This window comes from Narcine bancroftii, chromosome 2 (assembly GCF_036971445.1).
Source record: "Narcine bancroftii isolate sNarBan1 chromosome 2, sNarBan1.hap1, whole genome shotgun sequence".
NCBI lineage: Eukaryota > Metazoa > Chordata > Chondrichthyes > Torpediniformes > Narcinidae > Narcine > Narcine bancroftii.
This window is the reverse complement of record NC_091470.1, coordinates 178,380,737-178,408,548: the sequence shown is the minus strand read 5'-3', so window position 1 is coordinate 178,408,548 and position 27,812 is coordinate 178,380,737. Positions and strand designations below refer to the sequence as shown.

The window sequence follows — 27,812 nt, the reverse complement described above, 5'->3', positions numbered from 1 at the left end:
GAAGGGGGGAGTGACCCAAGTTTGACAATGACATGGAAATAGGGGATTTTCATGTGTTTATGTACACAGAGCATGCATTTACTGTAAACAGGGAGTAAGTCCAGGGAGTTGGAAAGTAGGAAGTTGGCCAAAGGTTTTTGTGCATTTAACCATTTGGTGACCTCAGTTGGATCCTGTCAGACCAGCCACATTGTTCCCCAGTTTGTCACGGGACCAGAAAAGGTGATGGTGTTTCGGTCCAGCTTCCCCTGTGAGCTGTTGGAGATGATTGTGTGGCTCACAGTGACAGATACGTCCTGGGGCAGATTTTGTCACCAGAATCTTTTCAATCCTTCATTTTGTTTAAAAGATCAACACACACACACACACACACATACACACACACACACACACACACACACACACACACACACACACACACACAAATCCAAGGCAGGGTCCCATTTGGAACCTGGGGAGAATCTAGGGGGGGATTCTCAGATCAGGCCCTGGTGAGAGGGCTTTCTCAATCCAAGGTGGAACAGGATAGGGCTGCCTGTCCGAAGCTCAACTGATGAAATGCAAAAAATACAAAGTGGAATCATCCTCAGACCTAGGTGAAACATCCCACAAACCTGTAAACATTTGCATGTTCTGACATATTCAAATGTATTCAAAACCCTTTCTAAGCATTTACAATCAAAACAAATCAACAAGTTGGCTGAAATGATCACTGAATTTTTTAAATGCTCGATGAAAAGTTTATAGTAGAAATTTTTATTTCAAGCCAATGACACTGGACAACTACTTTTCTTCCAAAGGTTCACTTCCTGTAAACAAATGAGATTCTGATAGACGACTTCTAGCTGAGCACAAAGATAATTTCAGAAGTTGGAGAAACTTTTATTGAATTTTGCATGTTTAATCACATCAGTTTAACCGAACTAAAAATGTTTTGCCGCTGATTTTTGTTTGTACTCAGCATCTGATGCCTCTCCTGTCAGTGTCCAACAATAGTCGGCCGGTGTTGACAGATTTCAGTTGCCCTGATACCGCTTTCCTAGGGCCGCAATGTCCTGGTGAAACCTTTCACTGTGTCCTTCACTGACGGGGCATCGAGATCAGTGGGGATGGTGTCCAAGTGCGAAAGCAAGAAATGAATTTTCAACGACATGTTGCGTTTCATTTGTACGCTTGAAGTAGACTTAAAATATGACAGGAAATCATAAAACTAGGTTAATATCTAAAAAACGGTGTGTGATCCAAAGTTTGAAGGTGATTTTCGTGATCAGGAACTCAAAATTCATAAAATACACCCAAGGTGTTCAGGAAGCAGAATCTTTGTTGTCCAGTGTAACTCATCACGACATTTTCGCGGGGTTCACAAGGGCAGGGTCCGAGCCTGAGGCCCTCTGGGTGGAACTGGGTGCTGACATAAGATGCACTTGCTTTCCCACATTGAAGGCACGTCTGATGTCAGAAGGTAGTGTGGAGACACAGACGGAGCAGGAAAACAAGCTGCTTGAGAAACTCGGAAGGTTGAGTTACACCTGTGGAGGCAAAGGTGAGTCGATGTTTCAGGTTGAAGACCCTGCATCTTCAGAGTCACATCAGAATTTATTGTCCTGAACACGTCACGAAATTCGTTGTTTTGCGGCAGTGTCACAGTTCAAATATTAAAATTGCATTTGAGAAATAAATTCATCAGGGCAAAAAGAAGAGAGTGAGGCCATGTCTGGGGATCATTCAGGAATCTGATGGCGGCGGTGGGGGGGGGGGGCGGGGAAGCTGTCCTTGTGCCGCTGAGTGGTCATCTTCAGGTTCCTGTACCTCTTTCCCTATGGTAGCAAAGTGAAGGGGGTACGACCTGGGTGGTGGGGTCTTTGAGGATAGAGGCTACATTTTTAAGACCCCGCCTCGTGTAGATGTCCTCGTCGGAGTGGAGTCTGGTGCCTGTGATGTCGCAGGCTGAGTTCACAACCCTCTGGAGTTTTCCTGTCCTGAGAGTTGGTGCCTCTGTACCTGACAGTGATACAACCAGTAGAAATTTGTAAAGAGTCTGGTGACATTTGTGGTTCCTTTATTTCCACATCTCTCAGCACACAGGCCTGTTCCATTTCTGACCTCACCCTGGTCAGCTGGTCATTTCCTTTTTTCCATTCTGCAATTGTTCCACAAAAAGACACCGCGATTCTCATTTCTGCTGACAAAGCTTCCAACAATTTGGCAAAACCATGTCACTTAACGGATGCTTTTACACAGATGGAGGTCTCAGCGTTTCTAACTTGCTGAACAAAATAGGAGGTTGAAAGGTCATGTGTCAACTTTCAGCTGAGATCATGGGCTTGTCCGCCTGTGTGTTGTGTGTCTGAGGGAGATTGGGTGTGCAAGTGTGTGTGAGCGTATGTGTGCGAGTGGGTGTATGAGTGTGTTCCTTTTTCCCTTTCATGTGGGGACTGGAACTTCGGGGGCATTTAAAACTCTCTTAGACAGGAACATGGATGGAAGAAAAATAGAGGTTTACGGGGTGGGGGTGGGTTAGTTTTGTTTTGACAGGAATATATGGGTCGGCACCACATTGAGGGCTGAAGGGCCTGTATTGTGCTGTAATTCTATCCCCAGTGGAAAAAAGCCTGATTTCATTTACTCTTATCTAAATCTATAATTTTAGATCTCTCCATCAAATCTTCCCTCATTCTTCTACGCTCCAGACAATAAAGCCTGAACTTGTTTATTTGGCCCAGCTGCCTGAAACCTGGCAAAACATCCAAGCCTGTTTCTGGGAAAGTAGAATCTGCTCAGCAGATCACTCAAAGGTACAAAGAAGGAACAAGCCATGCCTGTGGGGAAAGCAGCGATCATTAAAACCCCAGTCTCCTCGACTACACCTCTTCCCACCCTTTCCCCTGGAATTTTGCCAACAATGACCCATTGTTCTATGAACTGCAACTGATAAGTCAGCTCAAATTTTGCATTTCAATGACTGCAAGATTCTTTGTACAAGGCACTAGAAAGCCACAGGCTGGGTCTTTACCTGGAGTGTAGAAGACAAAAATTTCTGGAGTTCATACAGTTAAAGTGGGGGAGAGCACAATGGATGCATTGACAAAAGCAATAATGACTTCATTGCATAGCTGAGTGAATGGCTTTGTAGGACAGGAAACTTGTATTCAGATTGATATCTAATATCACCCATCTGTTGCAACTGTTGAGTTAAATAATTCACACTTCAACAGTTTTTCCTGCTGCCAGGTTTTCATTAGGTATAAACTTTCATTTAGAACATAGAACATGACACACAGGACCTTCAGCCTTCAATGTTAGTAATACCAGCCATATAACAATACATCACACAAACAGGCCAGTTCGGCCCTTCTTGTTCATGCCAAACACCTTCTCCCACCCAGTCCCAATAACCCGCCCCACCCCATAGCCCTCCATACCCCTCTCATCCATATACCCATCCAACTTCTCCTTAACTATTAAAATCAAGCCCGCATCGACCACTTTGGCCGGAAGCTCTTTCCACACTCCCACCACCCTCTGAGTGAAGAAATTCCCCCTCATGTTTCCCCTAAACTTTTTTCCCCTTCAATCTCAGTCCATGTCCTCTTGTTTGAATCTCCCCCACTCTCAATGGAGAAGGCCTGTCCACATTGACCCTATCTGTCCCCCTCAGAATTTTAAACACCTCTATCAAATCTTCTGCACTCCAGGTCAAGTCCCAGCCTGTTTAACCTTTCCTTGGAACTCAAACCCTGAAACCCAGGCAACATCCTTGAAAATCTTCTCTGCACTTTCTCCATTTTGTTGAGGTCCTTCCTATAATTCGGCGACCCCAAACTGCACACAATATTCCAAATTTGGCCTCACTAATGCCTTTTATGACTTCAACGTGACGACCCAACTCCCAACCTCAATATTTTCACCACTGCAAAGGAGAGGCTGCATCCACCACTGGGTGGTGCTGCTGCGCTCCTGTTCGGAGGACACACCATCTGCCAATCAAGGTCAAAGACTCACCCCAAGCTATCAAGGTGACCCTTGTAATGGGCCCACCTAAATCATCGGGTGCTGCAGCCCGCCCAGACTCAGCCCTGACCTTCACCCCATTGGCCCAGGTGAATCACCTTGGCTGATCCCTCCAATTGGCTTTGAGCCATTGGCCACAGCAGCCAACGGGGCCCAGCCAGACCCGTGATTGCTCCCACCCCCCAGTACTGCCCCTAGAACTATAAAGGACCATGTGCCCCTTTGTTCTGCCTCTGGACTCCTCATGGCACGTAAGTACCACCTTTCAGACTGGGTTGGGGTGAGGCCCGAGGTCAGGTAGCAAGAGCTGCGTCCATACCAGTCAAGGAGTGGGGGCACGTAGTATCACCTTGATATGTTGAATGTGAGCATTCACGTAACTTCCCCCCCAGTTTCTGTCAGTTCCTCCCTCGTTATCCGGTGTATATTCACCGTGTGTGTGTGTGTAGAGGTTTGCCGAGGATATCGACCCCGTTGTCCTGTTTGCATCCCTGAAATAAACATGTGCTTTCTACCTCAACTTTGGCCTGGATCTTAACCTGTGGGAGTCACATGAACCTGAACCACAACCATGTGATTCCACTTTCAGGGAATTACATACCAGAATTCCTACTGCATCTCCTCAATTGTCTCCCATTTAATGTGTAGGACCTTTGCTGATTAGTCCAATCTCACTTCACACTTCTCAGTACGGGTACACAATCCTTTATCCGGACATCTAAAATCGGGAAAGCTCCAAAAACTGGCAAGGGGGGTGGGGGGGGGGAGGAAGAGATGGCAGCACGACTCGGGCAGGCGAGGGGGTGAGACGGCAGCATGACTGGAAGGAGGTGGGGGTGGAGACAGCAGCTTAAATCTGGGGTAGCTGGCTTTTCTGAAATCTGGAAAAATCCAAAATTCGGGACATGCTGTCCCCCAAGGGTTCCGGATAAAGGATTATGTACCTGCATTAATCTCCATCTGCCATCTTTCAGCCCACTCTTCTCACCGGCCTATATCCCACTGCAAACTTTGAAAACCTTCCTCACTGTCCACAACACCTCGTATCATCTACATACTTATTAATCCAATTGACCGCCCAATCATCTAGATCATTAACATATATGACAAACAACAATGGACCCAGGGCCGATCCCATATATTCCTTCCTTAAAAAAAACCCACAGCAATTTTTAGAATCCGAATACGTGTCAAGAAATTCGTTGAGTGAAATGTGAAATTCTGCAGATGCTGTGATTGTCCACAGAGATGTTGGAGGCTCTCATCCGGTCTCGCAGCGTCCATTGGCGATAAAGATATATTACCGACGTTTCGGGCCTGAGCCCACAAAACGGCAGTAATAGAACATCACAGCACAATATAGGCCCTTCGGCCCTCAGTAATGTATCTTTGCCCTCCTGTGGATGCTGCGAGTTCCACCAGCATCTGTGGTTCTTTCACATAAAGTTTGTTGTTTTGCAGCAATATTATCATCCATTACAGGTGCAAACGTTACTGTACATCACAGTTCCAAACACACAATCTGAAAACTGCCGAAGTACAGAGAGAGTGAGGCCGTGTCCGGGGGTCATTGTCCGTTCAGGAATGTGATAGCTGGGGGGAGGGGGGAAAGAAGCCGTCATTGTGCCGCTGTCTTCAGGCTCCTGGACTTCTCCTGATGGTAGCAGAGTGAAGGGGGCCTTTGAGGATAGAGGCTGCTTTCTAGAGACAATGCCTCATGCCAACATCCTCGATGGAGTGGAGTCTGTTGCCCTGTGATCGCAAGCTGAGTTAGCAACCCTCTGGAGTTTTTACTTGTCCTGAGAGTTGGCGCCTCCGTACCAGGCAGTGATGCAACCGGTCAGAAAGCTCTCCGCAGTCCACCTGAAGTTTACGAAAGTCTTTGGTGTCGTACCGAATTTCCCCAGACACCTCATGAAGTACAGCTGCTGGCGAGCCTTCTTGTGATTGTATTGACAACTTTCAGGTTCCACTTTATCAGTTGGCATGTCTGTAATCTCCCTGAGCTGGTGAGAATGAGCTTGGAGGGTGATTCAGTAACAAGTCCTGGACACTGTTTATCAACAAATGATCTTTCTTTACATGTGGGGAAATTTGCAACAGGGAAACACACACTCTCTCTCTCACACACACACCTCCAATAAACATTAACTCACGTCAGATCATTATTAATCACCATTCTTGAATGTGGACGCGTGGATTAAACTTCAGTACCCAACACCCCTCGCTCACACACATGAACGGCACCCCCAATTCACAAGGGGGCAGTCGCTCTCAGGTACGGCCACAATACTCACCCAGCACTCATTTTGCAACGGCTTCTCCAGAGTCGCTCAGAATGGAGCTCAGAGTCGCACCCAGGGGAAAGGGAAAGGGGGGCGGTGGGGGCAAGCTGCTCCGGTGTGGCACCAATGGCAATGCAGCCTCACCTCTGGGTGGCTCTGCCCTTGATCGGCAGGCGAGGTGGAGAGGGATGTCGGGGTCCTTGTCATGGCTCACCTCCAGCGGCAGCGTGACAGGGGGCTCTGATAGTACAGATTCTATCACAAATGTGTATATGTACATATGTACAGATGGTAGTGTAGGATAACTGTGATTGGCTGAGAGCGTAGCCACACCTACTGGCACATCTTAAAGGATTGCTCCTAGCCAGACCAGGTCATTCTGGACTGGTCAACCTACTTGTGATACATTCCAGTCTTCTAGTTAATAAAAGCCTTGGTTTGGATCAACAAGTCTTTGGTTCTTTCGACGCGCATTACAGGGGGAGCCTCTGATCTTCAGTTAAATAATTTATTGTGAATAAAGTCTATTTTTGACCAAACAAAAGATCTTTGCCTCCTGTAATTTCAGAACAAAAGACCAGTTGACTTTCTATATTTAACCTAACTTGTCAAGATTCACGATTTCAATTATTGCCACCTATTCTGATAATATTGATTTATTGTTGGCCTTGCATCAGTTTAATACACAGCTTTTAAAAACAGTGGGATTATATTTAAACTAATACACATCAGGAAGACATAAGTGTTTGCACCTGCTTGGTTAAAGCTATCTCTGCTGTCAGGGACCTGCAGACAAAGGGTTTGAACTCTGCAACTGCAATTTTTGCAGCATTATCAATGAGGCCATCTCAGCGTTTCCATTGCTCAACGTCCTTTCTCAGAACGGGCCTTGGCTTCTGATCTCCAATGTGACAGGCAAAGCCCTCCCCTCCACCGAGAGCATCTCTGGGCATCAGAAGGCCCTGCACCACCCAGGTGGGAGAGGGAGGTTCATATCAGGAGCTCTGTGTGGCTGTGGAGGGGTGGGGGGGCTCTCTTTCTCTGACTGGAAGAGGTAATTCTCTGCCGATGGCAAATCTGTCTGCCTTACAGCCGACGAAAACAAATTCTTTATTACAAGACAAAATAAATTGAATCTTGAATATCAGGGCCACAAGACTCACCCCACCAGGTTCAGTCAGGAACAGATACTCCCCTTTCACCATCAGACCCCTCAACAGTCAGGGTCTCATTTATGACTTGGACTTGTGCACGTCATTGCAGAGTCTGTTTACATTTCTTTATAGTTTTTTCTGCACTCCCAATAAGGGGTAATTCTCCCAATAAGGGGTAACTCTCCCAATAAGGGGTAATTCTCCCAATAAGGGGCTAGAGTTAGGGTTCTAACCCTAATTCTGCCTGGCCCACAGGGAAAAAGAATCTCAGGGTTGTAGGTGATGTCGTGAATGTCCTGACAATAAATCTGAATTTTTGAAATGATCCTTTGCTCCACTCAAAGGCTGAGGTTCCTGTTCCAGGATCCAAGTCACCAATTTACATCATCCCGGCAAACCAACGCCAAACATGGGGTCTCCATCCCAGCCGGTCTCTTGCATCCGGCCTGACTTCGCTGAGAGTTTGCATCCTTCTTGCACTCCCTACCTCGGCCCACGATGCACCCTTCACCCTCACTGCACCTTCCTGGACACGGTGTAAACGATGCCTGTGTCCGGTTCACCAGCGGTGGGGCTGCAGCCGTGAGGAAGCTGTAAGAGGCAGTACGTGATCTGAGGCTGCGGAGAGGGGAGCAAGATTCAAAACGCCAGGTTGGTCAGTACTTATAAAAGGAGGCGAGGGGTTCACATACTTGGGAGGGGCAGGGCACCACCAGGGGCAGGAGTGAAGCCCTCAGGCTGCTGTGATTCTGTGGAAATTGCACGATGGTTTAACCTCCCTCCCTCTTTCTCCCTCCCCTCCCCTTTATCCCACCCCTCACCTCCCCCTTTCTCTCTCCCTCCCTCCCCCTCCTCCCTCCTCCCTCCTTCCTCCCTCCCCTCCTTCCTCCCTCCCCATTTCTTCCCTCCCTCCTTCCTCCCCTCCCCTTTCTCCTCCCCTTTCTCCCTTCCCCCTCCCTCCTTCCCTTCCTCCCTCCCCTCCTTCCTCCCTCCCTCCTCCCTTTTCCCTCCCTCCCTTTTCACCCTCCCCTCCCTCCTCCATCCTCCCTCCCCTTCTTTCCTCCCTTCCCTTTCTCCCTCCCCTCCTTCCTCCTCCCTCCCCTCCCTTCCTCCCCTCCCCTTTCTCCTTCCCCTCCCTCCTCCCCCTTCCTCCCTCCCCTCCTTCATCTTCCCTCCCCTCCTTTCTTCCTCCCCTCCCTCCTTCCTTCCTCCTCCCTCCCATCCCCCTCCCTTCACCTCCTTCCTCCTCCCCCTCCCCTTTCTCTCTCCCTTTCCTCCCTCCCTTCTCCATCCTCCCTCCCCTCCCTCCTTCCCCCTACTCCCTTTCTCCCTTCTCCCCCCCCCTCCCCTTTCTCTCTCCCTTTCCTCCCTCCCTTCTCCATCCTCCCTCCCCTCCCTCCTTCCCCCTACTCCCTTTCTCCCTTCTCCCCCCCCCTCCCTGTTTCACTAGAGAACTGGTCTCTAGAAGGTGCTGGCTGACCAGCTGTTCTCTTGACCAGTTGACCCCAGTGAAAGTTTCTCTTGTGTTTCCGAAAGCCCTGTGTGGATTCCACTAATCAGGACATAGCCTTGTGAACAGAAATTATCTTGCAGTTGAGATGAGACTTATTGGAGGGTTCGTGGAGGTTTCATAGCAGCTGATCCCAGTTGAAGAGGAACTAATTGTAATGGGAATTTGCTTTGTTTGGACAGGCTTTTTCCATTGAGAGTGGGGGAAATTCAAACAAGAGGACATGGACTGAGATTGAAGGGGGAAAAGTTTAGGGGAAACATGAGAGGGAATCAGAGGGCGGTGGGAGTGTGGAATAAGCTTCCGGCCAAAGTGGTCGATGCAGGTCCAATTTTAATATTTAAGGAGAAGTTGGATAGGTATATGGACGAGAGGGATGTGGAGGGCTATGGACCAGGCATGGGTGAATGAGACTGGGTGGGAGAAGGTGTCTGACATGGACTAGAAGGGCCGAACTGGCCTGTTTCTGGTTATATGATGTCTTATCAGAAGAGAAGGGCAGACGACCCCTCAAACCTGACCCGCCATCCAATAAGATCATGGGTGTTCTGTGCTGGCCCATAACATGGCACGGTCAGTGGAGCAGTCAGTGCAACACTGTTACAGCGCCAGCAACCGGGGTTTGAATCCGGCGCTCTCTGTAAGGAGCTTGTACATTTTCCGTGTATCTGCGCGGGCCCCAGTTTCCTCCCACTGTTCAAAACATACTGAGAGTTGTAGGTTAATTGGGTGGGACGGGCTCATGGGCCGGAAGAGTCTGTTACTGTGATGTATGACTAAATATAAAATGTAAACCTTTAATTCCTCCATCTTTCAGACTGTCTCCACCCTAAAGATATGGACTGATCTGACGTCCTCAACCCTGGGGGCAAAGCGTTGCAGGGATTCACTACCCTCTGGGAGAAAAGGCTTCTGTAAATCTCAGGTCTGTTTTGAGTTTGTGTCCATGTCATCTCATTTGTGCCTTTCCACTGATGGGAACGGAGTTGCTGGACGTTCTGATGCGAGGAGACATTTCTTCACTCAGAAGATGATGAAATGTTGAATGTCTCCATCCAGGAGGCTTAGCCATAGCGTTAAGTAAAAAAATAAGGCCAATGGATTTCTGGGCATTGAAGGCATCAAGGAATTTTTGGGGATAGAACAAGAAAAAGGACCTGGGAGTCCTCAAGCTGGATGCTCTGAAGGTGAACCACTGGTCGAGTCGGTGGTGAAGAAGGCAAATGTGACACTGGCGTTCATTTCAAGGGGAATAGAATCTAAGAGCAGGGATTTGATGTTGAGGCTTTATAAGGCCCTGAGGAGACCTCACGTGGAGAATTGGGAGCAGTTTTGGGCTCCTCGTTGAAGAAAGGTTAGAGAGGTTCAGAGAAGATTTACGAGAATGATTCCTGGAATGAAGGGTTTGGCCTATGAGGAATGTTTGACGGGGCTTGGACTAGATGCCTTGGAGCTCAGAAGAATGAGGGGGGAATCTCATAGAAGCATTTTGAATGTTGAAAGGCCTGGACAGAGTAGATGCAGAAAAGTTGTTTCCTACAGTAAGAGAGTCTTGGACAAAAGGGGAGAAATTCAGGATGGAAGAGCGTCCACTTAGAACAAAGATGCGGAGGAATTTCTTCAGCCAGAAGGCGGTGAATCTGTGGAACTTGTTGCCGCAGGTGGTTGTGGAGGCCGGGTCATTGGGTGTATTTAAGGCAGAGGTTGATAGTCAGGTTATGGGAGAAGCAGGGGAGGGGGAGAAGGGATCATGGTGAAATGGTGGAGTGATTTTGATGGACCAAATGGCCTTCTCCTTCTCCTATATCTCATGGCCTTCCCTGCTTCCTGGACAGAATTCCCTTGAATCCTTCACACTGGTAAGAAAGGCACTGAGGCTCGGTTTCGGACGCAAATGCCTCTGGAAGACCTGCTGCCTCCCAGAGTCAGATCCCCGGTGATATTTGTGTTGACTTCCTGTCACCCCCGGGTGCTCTGATCTCCTCCAACATCCCACAGCTGTGTGGGTTGGTCGGTTCATCGGTTACTGTAAATTGACCCTTGAGGGCAGGTGTGGGGTAAGTTGAGAATGTGGGTAAAATGTTTTTAAAAATAGGCTTAAATGGATGATATAGACTCAGGGAGTTGCTGGGCGCTGGAGGGACTCGGCTGGTCTTTCCGCATCCAAAGGAGGTAAAGATACATTCCTAATGTTTTAGGCCTGAGCCTGTCCTCAAGGGTAAAAAGCAGCCAGGCGTCTGAATTAAAAGGCTGGGACGGGAGGAATGGGAGGGGGAGGACCAACAGACGAAAGGAGTCCATTGGACAAGGATGGGACACAGGAATGAGCAAAGGGGAGAATTGGCTGGGAGAGAGGGGGGTGTTTTTGGTTCTGTAGAAGCAGAACTTGGGGGGGGGGTGAAGGAGTGAAACACAAAGGTCTGCAGACACCGTGATTGTAGTTAAACACTGGAGGACCCCGGCCGGTCTCGCAGCGTCCACAGGAGGTAAAGATACATCACCGAGGTTTCGGGCCTGAGGCCTTCCTCAAGGTATAAGCAATGAACAGGAAGGTGTCAGAATCAAGACTGAAGACCGGCTGGGGGAGGAGTCCAGATAAGATATGGATATGGTAAGAGGAAAGATGAGAATTGATTTTGGATCTGTGAAAGGAGGCAGAGGGAAAAGGGAAGGGGAGAGTGAAAGAGAGAGAACTGGCAAAAATCCGACAGGGTGTGGGGAGTTTAACGGAAGCCAGAGAAGTCGATGTTAATGTCATCTGGTGGGAGGGGGTCCAGACGGAAGATGAGGTGTTGTGGGTGATCTCAGTCTGGCTGTGCGCGAGACTGTGGGCGGACATGTCAGTGAGGGAATGGGACAAGGAACTGAAAGGGGTGACCACTGAGAGATCCACGCTATAGTGGTGGACAGACCTCTCTGTAACTCCATCTGACGCTAAACTAGATGTGGGGGGAGGGGTCATTTTAACCCGAGACGTTGTCCACAGGACCAGACAGATTGCAGCTGCAGTCACCACCTCCTTCTCCGTCAGCACTGCCACCTGTGGACTTCAGTGAAGAGCAGATCAGATTTGTGGTCAAATCTGTACTGCATCAACACCTTCAACTTCTGAAGCTACAAACATCCCTTTGACCATATGGGAGAAGGGAGAGGGGGCTCAGTTGATGTAATTGATTAAACAGATTGTTTTGTCTCTGTCTCACCCACAGGCACCATACCTTATTCACGTCTTGCTGTGAAGCTCCACCAAGCTGGACAAATCTTTCCGTGTTTGACTCTCTCCGTTGATGACAACCTGGTGTAAAACAGTTGGGGAGCAATAGAATTTATCTGATTTTTATTGAAAATTTAGGCTTACAGCATGGTAACAGGCCCTTCCAGCCCACGAGCCTGGGCCGCCCAATTACATCCAATTAACCTACAATCCCCGGTATCATTCGAATGGTTGGAGGACAGTGTGGGATTTGAATCCCGGTCCTGATCACTGGCGATGTAACAACAGGTCTTGCTTGACCAACTTGCTGGGGTTCTTTGAGGATATAATGGGTCCAGTAGATAGAGGGGAACAGGTTGATGTTGTACTTGGATTTCCAGAAGGCATTTGATAAGGTGCTGAACAAGAGACTTATTAATAAGATACAGATGAGTGGGGTCGGGGGAAGTATATTGGCAGGGATTGAGGATTGGTTCACTGACAGAAGGCAGAGAGTCGGGATAAATGGGGGTGTTTCTGATTGGCAGACAGGGGTAAGTGGGGGGGGGGGCTGCAGGGGTCCATGCTGGGCCCACAGCTGTTCACCATTTACACTGATGATCTGGAAGAGGGGACAGAGGATCATGTAGCAAAGTTTAGGATGATACTAAATTGAGTGGAAAAGCAAATTGTACAGAGGTGTGAAGAGGCGGCAGAAGGACATTGTTAAATTAGGTGAGTGGGCAAAGGTCTGGCAGATGCAAGGTCATCCACTTGGGTAGGAAAAATAGAAGAGCAGATTATTATTTAAATGGTGAAAGACTGCAGCATGCTGTCATGCAGAAGGACTTGGGAGGGCTTGTGCATGAATCGCAAAAATGGGTTTCAGGTACAACAGGTTATTAAGAAGGGAAATGGGACTGTTGGCCTTCATCGCCAGAGGAATTGGATTCAAGAGCAGGGAGGTCCTACTGCCACTGAACAAGGCCCTGGTGAGGCCGAACCTGGAGATCTGGGTACAGTTCTGATCTCCGTACTTGAGGAGACTTGGAGGCGGTCCAGTGGAGATTCACCAGGTTGATCCGGGAGATGAGGGGGTTGACCTATGAGGAGACACTAAATCACCTGGGATTAATCTAACTCAAATTCAGAAGAATGGGAGGAGAACTTATAGAAACATATAAAATCACGAAAGGGAGAAATAAGGTGGAGGCAGGAAAATTGTTTTCATTGGGAGGTGAGACCAGAACTAGGGGGACACAGCCTCAAGATTCAGGGAAGTAGAATTAAGACGGAGATGAGGAAAAACTGTTTATCCCAGAGAGTCGTGAATCTGTGAAATTCTCTGCCCAGGGAAACGGTTGAGGTGACTTCATTAAACATTTAAGGTTCAGTTTGATAGATTCTTACATAAAAAAGGAATGAAGGGATATGGGGAAAAGGAAGGTGGGTGGAGTTGAGTCAATAATCAGATCAGCTATGATCTCATTGACTGGTGGGGCAGGCTTGATGGCCCAGATGGCGGTGGGTCTGTGTTTAGATTCAAAACTATATATTTCTACCAAAAAAAACCTCCCGAACCCTCTATTTTTCTTCCATCCATGTACCTGTCTAAGAGTCTCTTAAACACCCCAAATGTTCCAGCCTCCACCAGCAACCCTGGCAAGGTATTCCAGGCACCCATGACTCTCTGTGTAAAAAAAAAATGTACCCCAGGCGTCTCCCCTAAACTTCCCTCCCTTCACTCTGCACAGACGTCCTCTGGTGTTTGCTTCTCCCACCCTGGAAAACAGGCACTCTCTGTCCACCTTAACTACGCCTCTCAGACTGTATATGTGTGAAAAGGAAAAAGTGTGTATCATGGTTAATGTGATTTATGGTGTAAAAAAAAAACTACGCCTCTCAGAATGGTGTCGACCTCTGTCAAGTCTCCTCTCATCCTTTTATGCTCCAAAGAGAAAAGTCCCAGCTCTGCAAATCTTGCGACATCCTTCCTGTAAAGAGGTGACCAGAACTGAACACAAATCTCTAAGAGTGGTCAGAAAATGTAGACAGGCAGCCAAACAAAATGTTTTTACTCCTCCCTTGATGAAGGGCTGAAGCCCTAAATGTAGGTTCTGTATCTTTATCTTTGCTCTATAGTGTAACCTATTTGACCTGCTGAGTTTCTCCAGAACTGCCATTTACTCTCCTAAACTGATCTATTTTCTCACTCACTCCTACAGCCCAGACTTCTCCCCTTAGCCCTTGAAACACTTGTCAGCTACTTGCTTAAACCTTGCCGAAGAGCTCAGGTCCAAAACGTTGGTTACTTGCTGTCAACGCTCCATGACATGGTATACTTCACAGAAACTTCTCTGTGTTGCATCTGGCCATGTACAGGATGTATGAACATTCCCTGTTTGAAGCCCTCACCACTTCCCCAATACATCATTTTGTCCAGAGAAGTTCATTGGGTCTATGTGATGTCATTCATCTACTCTGACAATTAATTTGAACTTTGAACACACCAGAAATAATCCAACATCTCCCCTAAACTCACAAGCCTCCACAACCTTGGCTGACCAGACCTGCAAACCATGCATTTTGTCCTTCCACACTTCTGCCCTTACAGATTGGCGACACATCTGTAATGGAAGATTCTACCCTGTTTTTTAAACTTGCAGCTCTGGGTTCTGCAAGGCTGAGAACCTGCTTGTGTTTTAGAATCAACAGACATAAGCTAAATTCCACCGAGGGGCCAGAGATGCTGTTATCTAACGAAAGGACATCTGTGTACCAAGAATATTTAATCTTCCTGCTTGTTTTGGTCACAGACTGTCAGAGGCCTAGCCTTGATGTAAAATAAACCATTGTATTCAAAGTGATAAGCTGAAAATTATGTTATTCGTTAGAAGTCTAGGCTTATCTTTCTTGCTGTGCTGGGAATAGGTGCTTGGGTAAGCAGTTTTTGGGTAATATAAGTCATGGTCCCACTGCTGAAGTTTGAGACTCTCCGAGAGGTGGCAACATCTTTCAGCAAGAAGAAGAACTTCTGGAGTCCAGCCAACGTCCCGGTCAGGGAGGTGGAGAAGTTGCTACCGGCGCCCTGACAACCAACTACAAGTGTGCAGTCGTTGCCTCACATCGGCAGTTGGGACCAGTCCAAGCGTTGATAAGTATAGTTGGGAAGGGCTTGCATATTGTAGTGTGAAATCAGCTTTTGAATTTGTAATAAACATTTGTATAAACTGAACTGCTCTCGGTGTGTGTGTCTATTTTCTTTCGGTAGCTCAAACACTGTGACCAATCTAAAACGAACAAAATGAGAGGTATAAGTTTACCCAAGACAATTGGTGCAGCGAGCAGGGTTGGTCTCAAGATGTTTCACCGAAAGAAAGAGGTGAGCCCTGAGCAGTTCTTGATTCCTGGATGGACTTCCAAAGACGATGGGTTTGGCATGTTAGCCAATACCCTGTCTTTGTTGGGACCACCCATTTGTTGGGATGAGAAGTTAGACCCATCAAGTGCACCTCTGGGAGAGCGGGTTGCCACTCTCCTTCGAGAAAGAAAATTTCCTGATAAAAAGGGGACGCTGATGGATGGTTTTTGGTTGCTGGCCACAGCCTTACGCCACTCCGTTCAGCGTGAAGCAGAATCAGTTCAAAGAGAAGTAGAATCTCAGCGCAAGAGAAAGCAATTAGAGGAGGAGCTAGACGCCATGCGACAACGCTGTTCCATGATGAGCGAGATTGTTCGCACCAGTCAGGACAGAGCCAAAGAATGGGAAGATAAGCACGTCCAAACGATCTGCCGTAATATTAAACTCCGGCAGCAGCTCTATGCAGATAAAGAAAGGCATGGAGTAGAACCCGATCCATATCATATTCGTGCCATGATAATGAATGGTGACGATCCTGATGTAATTGAGGATTGGGATTGGAATATCTGGAATGACAATGGTAATGATGCAGATACTCCCTAACATGTGTCTACACCCTCTCCACCTGCTGTTCATGCCCGCCCCATAAGGCAGCAGACTTCCCAAACAGACAGAAGGGGGGATGATGTAAGGGTAGAGATGGAAGGGATAGATACCCCAATCTCCCAAGTGGACCCAGGGGAAAATACCCAAATCCCTGCTTATGCTCAATGGCCCACCCCTTCTACGGGAAGGCCTAGGCCTCGTCCCGTCCACTGGGCAAAGGACCCTGTGGGCCAAAGTGGGAGCAGAGGTCAAGATCAGTCAATGATACATGACTTCTCTATAAAAGAGCTGGCTGCCATCGAAGATCGATTTAGGCAAAAGGCGGGAGAAACTCTGGAGGCCTGGCTCCTGCACGTCTGGGAACAAGGAGGCGTAATGATTATTTAACCCCTGAGGAATTGTTGGGATTAGGAACATTGACTACTGATATCCGGGTCACTGCTGAGCTGCGGGTAGAGGGAGAGAGATGGATTACTTACTTGCCACTCTAGGGGATGCCCTGCTATGAGTATACCCATCACCAGTAGATTGGGATTTACATTTGCAGAACAATTGGGGCACCCCAGAGGAGAGTATAGCAGTAATTTGTCAGCAGGCCCTGGCCTCTGCTTTGTATGCAGGGCGTTTGAGGCTGTGGGTACATGGGGGGAGCCCTGATGAAGAGATATTCACAGCCGGAATGCATACCAGATTGGTTTGTTCCGCCCAACCCACTACACGGGGGCTGGTTCTGTCCGTAACTAGTCCACTAATTGGGCACCCTGTGTTTGAGGCGGTGCACGCCTTATCTGGGCTTCGAGAATTAGAATTGGGAAGTAAAATCCACTCACGTACAGCCCAAGTTAAATCAGACAAGCAGGATGAAAAGAGAGGGGCTGCTGCCAAGAACGGACTGACAAGAAAGGACCTTTTTCTAACCTTGTTAAAGTTAGGCGTACCTAAAAGTGATATATATATTTTTTTAAATTTTTTATTTTTCACACCATAAATCACATTAACCATGATACACACTTTTTCCTTTTCACACATATACAGAGCCATTTTCTCCCCCCCCTCCCTCCTCCCATCCCACCCTCCCTACCTCCCCACTCACGTCCATTTAAAGTATAAAATCTAGGATACATTAAACCAGTCAGACAATGTTGTCATTCAATAAAAATACACCAGAAATTCCACTGAGTCCATTCTTTTCATTTCCTTTTCCTTCCGTTAACTTAGGTAGTGATTGTCCCCGGTAGGTTTTCGCTATTATGTTTAATGTAAGGCTCCCATATTTGTTCGAATATTTCAATATTATTTCTTAAACTATATGTTATTTTTTCTAATGGAATACATTTATTCATTTCTATATACCATTGTTGTATTTTCAAATTATCTTCCAATTTCCAGGTTGACATAATACATTTTTTTGCTACGGCTAGAGCTATCTTAACAAATCTTTTTTGTGCATCCTCCAAATCAATTCCAAATTCTTTGTTTTTTATGTTACTTAGGAGGAAGATCTCTGGATTCTTTGGTATATTGTTTTCTGTTATTTTATTTAATATCTGATTGAGATCTTCCCAAAATTTTTCTACTTTCTCACATGTCCAGATTGCATGAATTGTTGTTCCCATTTCTTTTTTACATCGAAAACATCTATCAGATAGTGTTGGGTCCCATTTATTTAACTTTTGAGGCGTAATGTATAGCCTGTGTATCCAGTTATATTGTATCATACGTAACCTCGTATTTATTGTATTTCTCATCGTTCCAGAGCATAACTTCTCCCATGTTTCCTTTTTTATCTTTATATTTAAATCTTGTTCCCATTTTTGTTTAGTTTTACCATTTGTTTCCTCATTCTCCTTTTCTTGCAGTTTAATATACATATTTGTTATAAATCTTTTGATTATCATTGTATCTGTAATCACATATTCAAAGTTACTTCCCTCTGGCAAACTCAAACTGCTTCCTAATTTATCCTTCAAGTAGGATCTCAATTGGTAATATGCCAGCGCTGTATCTTGAGTTATATTGTATTTATCTTTCACTTGTTCAAAGGATAATAATCTATTTCCTGAAAAACAATTTTCTTTTCTTTTGATCCCTTTTTTCTCCCATTCTCTAAAGGAAAGGTTATCTATTGTAAAAGGGAGTAACTTGTTTTGCGTCAATATTAGTTTTGGTAATTGATAATTTGTTTTATTTCTTTCTACATGAATCTTCTACCAAATATTGAGTAGATGATGTAATACTGGAGAACTTCTATATTGTACCAATTTTTCATCCCATTTATATTATATGTGTTCAGGTATCTTTTCCCCTATTTTATCTAATTCTAATCTAGTCCAATCTGGCTTTTCCCTTGTTTGATAAAAATCTGATAGGTATCTTAATTGTGCGGCTCTATAATAATTTTTAAAGTTTGGCAGTTGTAAGCCTCCTTGTTTATACCATTCTGTTAATTTATCTAGTGCTATCCTCGGTTTCCCCCCTTTCCATAAAAATTTCCTTATTATTTTCTTTAACTCCTTGAAGAATTTCTCTGTCAGTTGTATTGGCAATGCCTGAAATAGGTATAATATCCTTGGAAAAATTTTCATTTTAATACAGTTTATCCTTCCTATTAGTGTTAGTGGTAAATCTTTCCAATGCTCTAAATCGTCCTGTAATTTTTTCATTAGTGGATAATAATTGAGTTTATATAGTTGGCCGAGATTTTTGTTTATTTGTACACCTAGGTATCTTATTGCTTGCATTTGCCATCTAAATGGTGATTCCTTCTTAAATTTTGAGAAATCCGCATTATTTATAGTCATTGCTTCACTTTTATTTACGTTGATCTTGTAACCCAACACTTCTCCATATTCCTTCAATTTCTTATATAATTCTTTTATTGATAGTTCTGGTTCTGTTAAGTATACTATAACATCATCCGCAAATAAACTGATTTTATATTCCTTGTCTTTTATTTTTATCCCTTTTATATTATTTTCTGTTCTTATCAATTCTGCTAGTGGTTCTATAGCTAACGCAAACAATAAAGGTGATAGTGGGCATCCATGCCGTGTTGACCTGCTTAAGTTAAATTGCTTTGATACATGTCCATTTACTGTCACTTTCGCTAATGGTCCCTTCACTGACAAAAGGCAAAAGAGGAAAAACCCAACACCCAACCCCAACCAACCAATTTTCCCCTGCAGCCGCTGCAACCGTGTCTGCCTGTCCCGCATCGGACTTGTCAGCCATAAACGAGCCTGCAGCTGACGTGGACTTTTACCCCCTCCATAAATCTTCGTCTGCGAAGCCAAGCCAAAGAATCCAATTAATATACTTCTCCGGTAAACTGAATTTTTGCAATACTTTGAACAAATAATTCCATTCTACTCTGTCAAAGGCCTTCTCTGCGTCTAAAGCAACTGCTACTGTTGGTGCTTTATTCCCTTCTACTGCATGAATTAAGTTAATAAATTTACAAATATTGTCTGTTGTGTGTCTTTTTTTGATAAATCCAGTTTGGTCTAGATTTACCATTTTCGGTACATACTCTGCTAATCTGTTTGCTAATAGTTTAGCTATTATCTTATAATCTGTGTTAAGTAAAGATATTGGTCTATATGACGCTGGTGTGAGTGGATCTTTCCCTTGCTTTAGTATTACTGTAATTATTGCTGTTTTACATGAATCTGGTAAGCTCTGTGTTTTATCAATCTGGTTGATTACTTCCAGGAGGGGCGGAATTAATAAGTCTTTAAATGTTTATTAGAATTCTATTGGGAATCCATCCTCTCCTGGTGTCTTATTATTTGGTAATTTTTTTTATTATCTCTTGTATTTCTACTATTCCAAATGGCTCTGTTAATTTATTTTGTTCCTCTATTTGTAGTTTTGGTAGTTCAATTTTAGTTAGAAATTCATCTATTTTCCCTTCTTTCCCTTCGTTTTCAGTTCGGTATAATTGTTCATAGAATTCTCTAAAGTTTTCCTTAATTTCTTTTGGATTATATGTAATTTGTTTGTCTTTTTTCCTTGATGCCAATACCATTTTCTTAGCTTGTTCTGTCTTAAGCTGCCATGCTAGGATTTTGTGCGTTTTTTCACCTAGTTCATAATAAATATTTCTGTTTTGTCTTCATTATGTTCTTCTCCACCTTATATATTTGTAGTGTTTCATATTTCATTTTTTTATCCACCAATTCTCTTCTTTTAGTTGTATCTTCCTTCATTGCTGATTCTTTTTCTATATTTACTATTTCCCTTTCCAACTGCTCTGTTTCCTGATTATAGTCCTTCTTCATCTTGGTTACATAACTTATTATTTGCCCTCTAATGAATGCTTTCATTGCATCCCATAGTATAAACTTATCTTTCACTGATTTCGTATTTATTTCAAAATACATTTTAATTTGTTTTTCAATAAATTCTCTAAAATCCTGCCTTTTAAGTAACATGGGGTTTAATCTCCATCTATACATTCTTGGAGGGATGTCCTCTAACTTTACTGTCAATATTAAGGGTGAATGGTCCGATAGTATTCTAGCTTTATATTCTGGTTTTTTTTACTCTATCTTGCATACGAGCTGATAACAAAAATAGGTTTATTCTTGAATATGTTTTATGTCTAGCCGAGTAATATGAATATTCCTTTTCCTTTGGGTGTTGTTTCCTCCATATATCCAAAAGTTGCATTTCTTCCATCGATTTAATTATAAATTTGGTTACTTTGTTCTTTCTGTTAATTTTTTTCCCAGTTTTGTCCATATTTGAATCCAAATTCAGATTGAAATCCCCTCCTATTAATATGTTCCCCTGCGTATCTGCTATCTTCAAAAAGATATCTTGCATAAACTTTTGATCTTCTTCGTTAGGTGAATATACATTGAGTAGATTCCAAAACTCCGAATATATCTGACATTTTATCATTACATATCTCCCTGCTGGATCTATTATTTCCTCTTCTATTTTAAATGGCACATTTTTACTAATTAATATAGCTACTCCTCTTGCTTTTGAATTATACGATGCTGCTGTTACGTGTCCTACCCAATCTCTCTTTAATTTCTTGTGCTCCAATTCAGTTAAATGTGTTTCTTGCACAAATGCTATATCAATTTTTTTCTTTTTTCAGTAAATTTAGCAGTTTCTTCCTTTTAATTTGGTTATGTATTCCATTAATATTTAAAGTCATATAGTTCAACGTAGCCATTTTATACTTTGTTTATCTTCCCTGTCCGTTTCTCCATCATTACCTTTCCTTCTTATCCATTTCTGTTTTCTTGTTTTGAACCCTTTATAAGACAACATTCCTAAAACATCAAACATTTTCCTTATTCTCCTATTTAAAACTTCTTTAGCCCTAATCCCCCCATCCCCTCCTGAGTTGTCCTTTATCCCTTGTCAGACAACCACATCTCCCCTCTCCATTTGGATTTGCGAATTCACTCGCAAGTGTCAGCTGATTTTGCAGTGACCGTAACTCCTCCCCCCCCCAGCCCCCCCAGAAAAGATTTCACTTTTCATATGTAACAAAGGTCACTCTTTTAATTCCCTCCTTATTCCCTCTATTCCATTTCCTTCCCTTATTAATTCTTGTCTATACTATCTATATTTTCCTCTAAATACGGATACATTCATGTATGCACATTATACATATACACACATATACCTCTTTACCCACATACATATAAATCGTGGTCATTTTTACTCTTATTACATGTCTTCATCTCTCTGTTTGTTTTGTAGTTGTTCTGCAAATTTCCTTGCTTCCTCTGGATCCGAGAATAGTTTTTTTCCATAAGATCGTTTTCGATGTATTGAACTCCTTCCTCTTCTTCAGGAGTTCAAAACTTCTGTGTCTTTTTAGTTCGCAGTCTTTTGTACTTTCATTATACGTCTTCATCTCTCAGTCTATTTTGTAATTGTTCTGCAAATTTTCGTGCTTCCTCTGGATCCGAGAATAGTCTGTTTTGCTGTCCTGGAATAAATATTTTCAATACCGCTGGATGCTTTAGTATAAATTTATACCCTTTCTTCCATAAAATCGCCTTTGCTGTATTGAACTCCTTTCTCTTCTTCAGGAGTTCAAAACTTATATCTGGATAAATGAAGATTTTTTGCCCTTTGTACTCCAGTGGCTTGTTGCCCTCTCTTACTTTTTCCATTGTTTTCTCCAGTACCTTTTCTCTTGTAGTATATCTTAGGAATTTTACTAAAATAGATCTTGGCTTTTGTTGTGGTTGTGGTTTAAAGGCCAATGCTCTATGTGCCCTTTCTATTTCCATTTCTTGCTGTAGTTCTGGACATCCTAGGATCCTGGGGATCCAATCTTTTATAAACTCTCTCATATTCTTGCCTTCTTCATCTTCCTTAAGGCCCACTATCTTTATGTTATTTCTTCTGTTATAATTTTCCATTATATCTATTTTCTGAGCTAACAGTTCTTGTGTCTCCTTAACTTTTTTATTAGATTCCTCTAATTTCTTTTTTAAGTCCTCTACCTCCATTTCTACTGCTGCTTCTCGTTCTTCCACCTTGTCCATTCTTTTTCCCATTTCTGATAAGGTCATATCTATTTTATTCATTTTCTCTTCTGTACTGTTTATTCTTCTTCTTAAATCACTAAATTCTTGTGCTTGCCATTCTTTAAATGACTCCATGTATTCTTTAATAAGAGAAAGTATATCCATTGTCTTGCCTTTCCCTTCTTCTTCTATTTCACTGTACTCTTCCTCTTCCTCTTCTTCTTCCTCTGGGTTGGCCATCTGTTGTTTCTTTGTTGTCTTTTTCTTCTCTTCTTTCTTGTTTTCGTTGTCTTCTATGTTCTCCTCTTGCTGTTGCTGTTCTGCAGCTGTCATTGCCGGCTGTGGAGATCGACTCCCCAGCTGGTCGCCCCTCCCGTCGGTGTGTTTCTTTGCATTCGCATCGCGTATGCGCGACTCCTAGCGCATGCGCGGTTGCTAACTTTTACTCGGCTCAGTGAGCCATTTTTGTAGTCCACTTTCTACCGACCTGAGGGAGCGGGCTTCTCTCTCCACCGCGGGCCTCTTCGAACAGGTAAGGCCTTCTCCTTCTTCTTCCGTTGTCTTCTCTTCCTCTCTTCTTACCGTTGGTTTCGATTTTTCTTTTTTCGTCGCCATCTTCTTTCCACCTTTATACTCACTTTACTTTAATTTTTATTTTTGTGCCTTTGTGTTTTCCTTTGTTTTTTCCGACTTTTCTGGAGAGGGCTGGAGTTCACCGTCCGGCCACTACTCCATCACGTGTCTCCTCCCCTAAAAGTGATATTGATGGGAAACCTACTGCGGGCCTTTATGCCCTTTATAAGAAAAAAGCAGGGAAACATCATCCCCAGCTGCTGAGTGCTCCTGGCCCAGCTGTGCCCTCTGCTCCCCCTGCTGCTTCTATCGAGCAGGCTTCTCCTGCTCCAGTTACCCGTGATGAGGTACAACAAATGGTTAACAAGGCTCTTATGGATAATAGTGGCATGTGGGCCTGGAAGCCCCCGAACCCTACTAAACCATGAAGATGTGGGCAGGGCTCCCATGTCTACTCCATTGAGATACGGCGGATACACGGGGACCCACGGCTCTACATACCGTTAACAATCCATTGGGGTGGGGGTAATGACCGCCAATATTTGGCCTTCGTCGATACCGGTGCGGAGCACTCAGTGATTCCGGGTAACCCCGCCCTCTGGACTGGACCGACCTTTCGAATAGAGGGGTTGGGAGGAGCGGTCACCCTGGCAAAGGAAATAAAAGTCCATGCCACGGTGGGTGATAGCCCTTACCCTATCTGGTTAAATGCCCTGGTGGCTGCTACTGACGAGTGTATCCTGGGTATTAATATGTTGGCCGGTACGGCCCTTAATACTAGGCAAGGGGGATTTGCATTTGGAATTCGGACTATTACAAAACAACTAGTAGTGGGTCAGGCTAAGTGGGATCCTGTGATGGTGCCACCCCCCATGAAACCAGTGTGCATTCCACAATATCGCCTCCCTGGAGGGCAAGAAGAAATTAGTGCCACCATCGATGCTTTGCAAGAAGAAGGGGTAGTGAGGCCCACAACGTCGCCCTTTAATAGCCTTGTTTGGCCAGTCCAGAAGACGGACGGCTCCTGGAGAATGACAGTTGATTATTGCTTTTTGAACAAACATGCCCCACCACTTTCTTCAGCAGTTCCGGACACTGTTACCCTTATTGAAAACATTGCTACTGGGAACTCGGGAACATGGTATGCTGTCATTGATCTCGCTAACGCCTTCTTCAGTATTCTTATAGTTGTACACTCACAGGATCAGTTCGCCTTTACCTGGAAGGGGCGCCAGTATACCTTCCACCGCCTCCCTCAGGGTTATGTACACTCTCCCACTATTTGCCACAGCCTAATTGCCCGTGATCTGGAGACAGTGCCAGTATCGCCTTCCCTCTCAATTCACCATTATATTGATGATGTAATAATCCAAGGGGCCACGGAAGAGATGGTACAGAAAGCAGAACAAGAGGATGCCTGGTTTACTGATGGTAGCAGCCGGTGGGTTCAAGGAAAGCAAAAGTGGAAGGCAGTGGCTTACCATCCCAAGTCAGGAACTCACTTATTGGAGGAGGGGGATGGTGGCTCCAGTCAGTATGCTGAGTTGAAGGCGGTCACTTTACCAATAGATCCCCATGATCACCTTCTTTGCCTGTTTACTGATTCCTGGGCTGTGGCTAATGGACTTGTGGTATGGATGCCTGATTGGCAAAAGAACGACTGGATGATACATGACCGCCCAATGTGGGGCAAAGAGTTGTGGCAGCTGTTGTGGGATGCTTCCCACCACCGTGAGATAACTGTGTATCATGTTGGTGCCCATACTAATGTGGCGACTAACATGGCACAACATAATGCAGTTGCAGATCAGCTTGCCACTATCAGCCGTGCTGATACCGTCCCCCCATGGCTCGATGGGCACATGAACAGAGTGGTCATTTGGGGGAGAAGGGATCAGCTATGTGGGCCCGAACACATGCTTTACCCATCCATCAGGATGATGTCCGCATGGTCGTGCGTGCATGCCCAGAATGTCAACTTGTGAAGTCCCTTGTCGTTCCTCCTGGTCCGCATGGCCAAATAAAACGGGGTGCTCGCTCAGCTGCGGTTTGGCAAATTGATTACATAGGCCCTATGCCAGACTGTATGGGTAAACGTTACATCCTAGTAATGGTTGACACCTTTTCGGGCCTGGTTTTTGCCTTTCCCTCCAAGACAGCTGACCAAGCTAGTACTATCCAAGGACTAAATCATTTAATTTCTCATTACGGTGTTCCAGAGGAGATTCAGTCTGATAATGGCTCGCACTTCTCCGGGAAGGCAATCTGTGATTGGGCAAATGACAACGGTATCTAATGGGTTCACCATTTTCCTTATTACCCTCAGGCTGCTGGGTAGTTGAACGAATGAAAGGCTTACTGAAGGAACAAATTCGTTTGTTAACACCACTGGGAACCCTGAAGGGGTCGTGTCATGTGCTGCAGCAGGCAGTCGACAATTTGAATCATCGCCCTTTAAAAGGAGGTACACCTTTCCACCGACTTCTTCACGCTTCTGAACTACAGCCTACTCCAGAGGAAAAACAATCATTGCCCCCCCACTCCTGAACTAGAGAATGCCGGACAAAAGGTATGGGTGGCACCACCAGGTAGTGGCCCTCCTGTAAAAGGGGAAATAGTGACACCTGCCCAGGGTAACACTCGATGGGTAGCTATTGAGGGACAGGATGATTTAGTCTGTTTAAACACTGAACGCTTATGGTATCGTGAATGACATGTGTCAGGCTTCTTTGTTCTAGGTACTCCGTTTTATGCTCCTGGTGATCTGGCTTAACAGCTGCTTTGATGCCAGCAATTGGATTTGTAATGTCGAGGACGTTGCGAGTGAGTTGCCCGTGGGAGACACGGTCCGATGCATTACATCAAGGGAGTCCTCGGTCACCCGCCTCAAGAGCAGCTTATATAAATATGTTATTGTTCAGCATGTTTCAAAATCTGTTCATGAGCTCCAGTGTCTGGGTATTGTGGCCAACAAGGATAATGTGAGCCTTGGTTGGAATCCTTTTTCATGGTTAGCTGGTACATTTGGGGTGGGTTGGGCCACACTATTCTCCGTTGGTTGCTCGCTTTATTGCTTGTTTTTGTGATTATTGTAGTTTTACTTTCTCTTTTAAGCTCTTTTTGTACCCTTATGCTTGTCAAGTCTCGTGTCTGACAGCCTGTGACCAAGGGGTGGAATGTAATGGAAGATTCTAACCTGTTTTTTAAACTTGCAGCTCTGGGTTCTGCAAGGCTGAGAACCTGCTTGTGTTTTAGAATCAGCAGACATAAGCTAAATTCCACCAAGGGGCCAGAGATGCTGTTATCTAACAAAAGGACATCTGCGTACCAAGAACATTTAATCTTCCTGCTTGTTTTGGTCACAGACTGTCAGAGGCCTAGCCTTGATGCAAAATAAACCATTGTATTCAAAGTGATAAGCTGAAAATTATGTTATTCGTTAGAAGCGTAGCATGCTAGCTTGCTCGCTTATCTTTCTTGCTGTGCTGGGAATAGGTGCTTGGGTAAGCAGTTTTTGGGTAATATAAGTCATGGTCCCACTGCTGAAGTTTGAGACTCTCCGAGAGGTGGCAACATCTTTCAGCAAGAAGAAGAACTTCTGGAGTCCAGCCAACATCCCGGTCAGGGGAGGTGGAGAAGTTGCTACCGGCGCCCTGACAACCAACTACAAGTGTGCAGTCGTTGCCTCGCTTCGGCAGTTGGGACCAGTCCAAGCGTTGATAAGTATTGTTGGGAAGGGCTTGCATATTGTAGTGTGAAATCAGCTTTTGAATTTGTAATAAACATTTGTATAAACTGAACTGCTCTCGGTGTGTGTGTCTATTTTCTTTCAGTAGCTCAAACACTGTGACCAATCTAAAACGAACATGAGAGGTATAAGTTTACCCAAGACAATATCCCATAATGATATTATTCTCTTCCCCACAGTACTTTTTCACCCACTCCTCCCCTCCCTGAGCCCATCCGTGCCAAATTGATATGAAGAGTAAAGCAAGCCCACACCTCCCACTTGGGACTGAGGTGACGGGACCTCACCGCGTTTTGCCAACATCTGGGCCAGAGGCGGCCACTTACCCCATTGTGTCATGTGCAAATGTAGCCAGCAGCTCATGAGGAGAATGACCAGGAGGGTGGATCCACTTACAGCCACCGTGATATATATCCAGCCCCGTGCTGAGTTTGTGGTCATTGAGGGAGTAGGAGTCACACTCTCTGTAAAAAGACACTTGGATTATTCCCCTCATAGGAGTGAGTGGAGAGCACCTTGGAGTCCACTTAACCAATGACCAATTGTGGACACCCAACATCTCCTCACTTGTCAGGAAGGTCCAACAGAGACTGCACTTCTTGAGAAGACTTAAGTGGGGGAGGTTACCAGCCATCATCACGCCAACCTTCTCCAGGAGCTCTATTGAGAGAGTCCCGGCCGGCTGCATCACAGTGTGGGGTACGCAGGACCATAAGAGCAGCAGAGAAGGTCAGCGGGGACTCCCTCCACCCCCCCCCCCACCCCACCCCATCAACGTGATCTACCAGGATCGTTTGACCGACGAGGGTGCACAAAATCATTCAGGACTCCTTCCACCCCACGCACGGCTGTTCCCTTTGGGGAAGAC

The 27,812-nt window shown here is 45.1% G+C and overlaps 1 protein-coding gene and 1 long non-coding RNA gene across 2 annotated transcripts in view; one reads left to right on the top strand and one right to left on the bottom strand.

Moving 5' to 3' along the window:
• Positions 1-6,936: 6,936 nt before the first annotated feature.
• The window catches only part of LOC138754658 (uncharacterized), a 35,670-nt gene continuing 14,794 nt past the window's right edge, over positions 6,937-27,812 (bottom strand). The window contains exons 3-5 of the mRNA XM_069919258.1: positions 27,271-27,408; positions 12,179-12,255; positions 6,937-8,068 (exon numbers count right to left, since the gene is read on the bottom strand). Of these exons, the coding sequence (XP_069775359.1) occupies positions 7,964-8,068; positions 12,179-12,255; positions 27,271-27,408 (320 nt within the window). The 3' untranslated portion in view covers positions 6,937-7,963. The remainder of the gene's footprint in view (positions 8,069-12,178; positions 12,256-27,270; positions 27,409-27,812) is intronic.
• On the top strand, positions 7,843-12,628 carry LOC138754659 (uncharacterized). Its single transcript, XR_011351863.1, has 3 exons — positions 7,843-8,101; positions 9,778-9,885; positions 12,170-12,628. It is a non-coding gene; the product is annotated as an uncharacterized lncRNA (long non-coding RNA).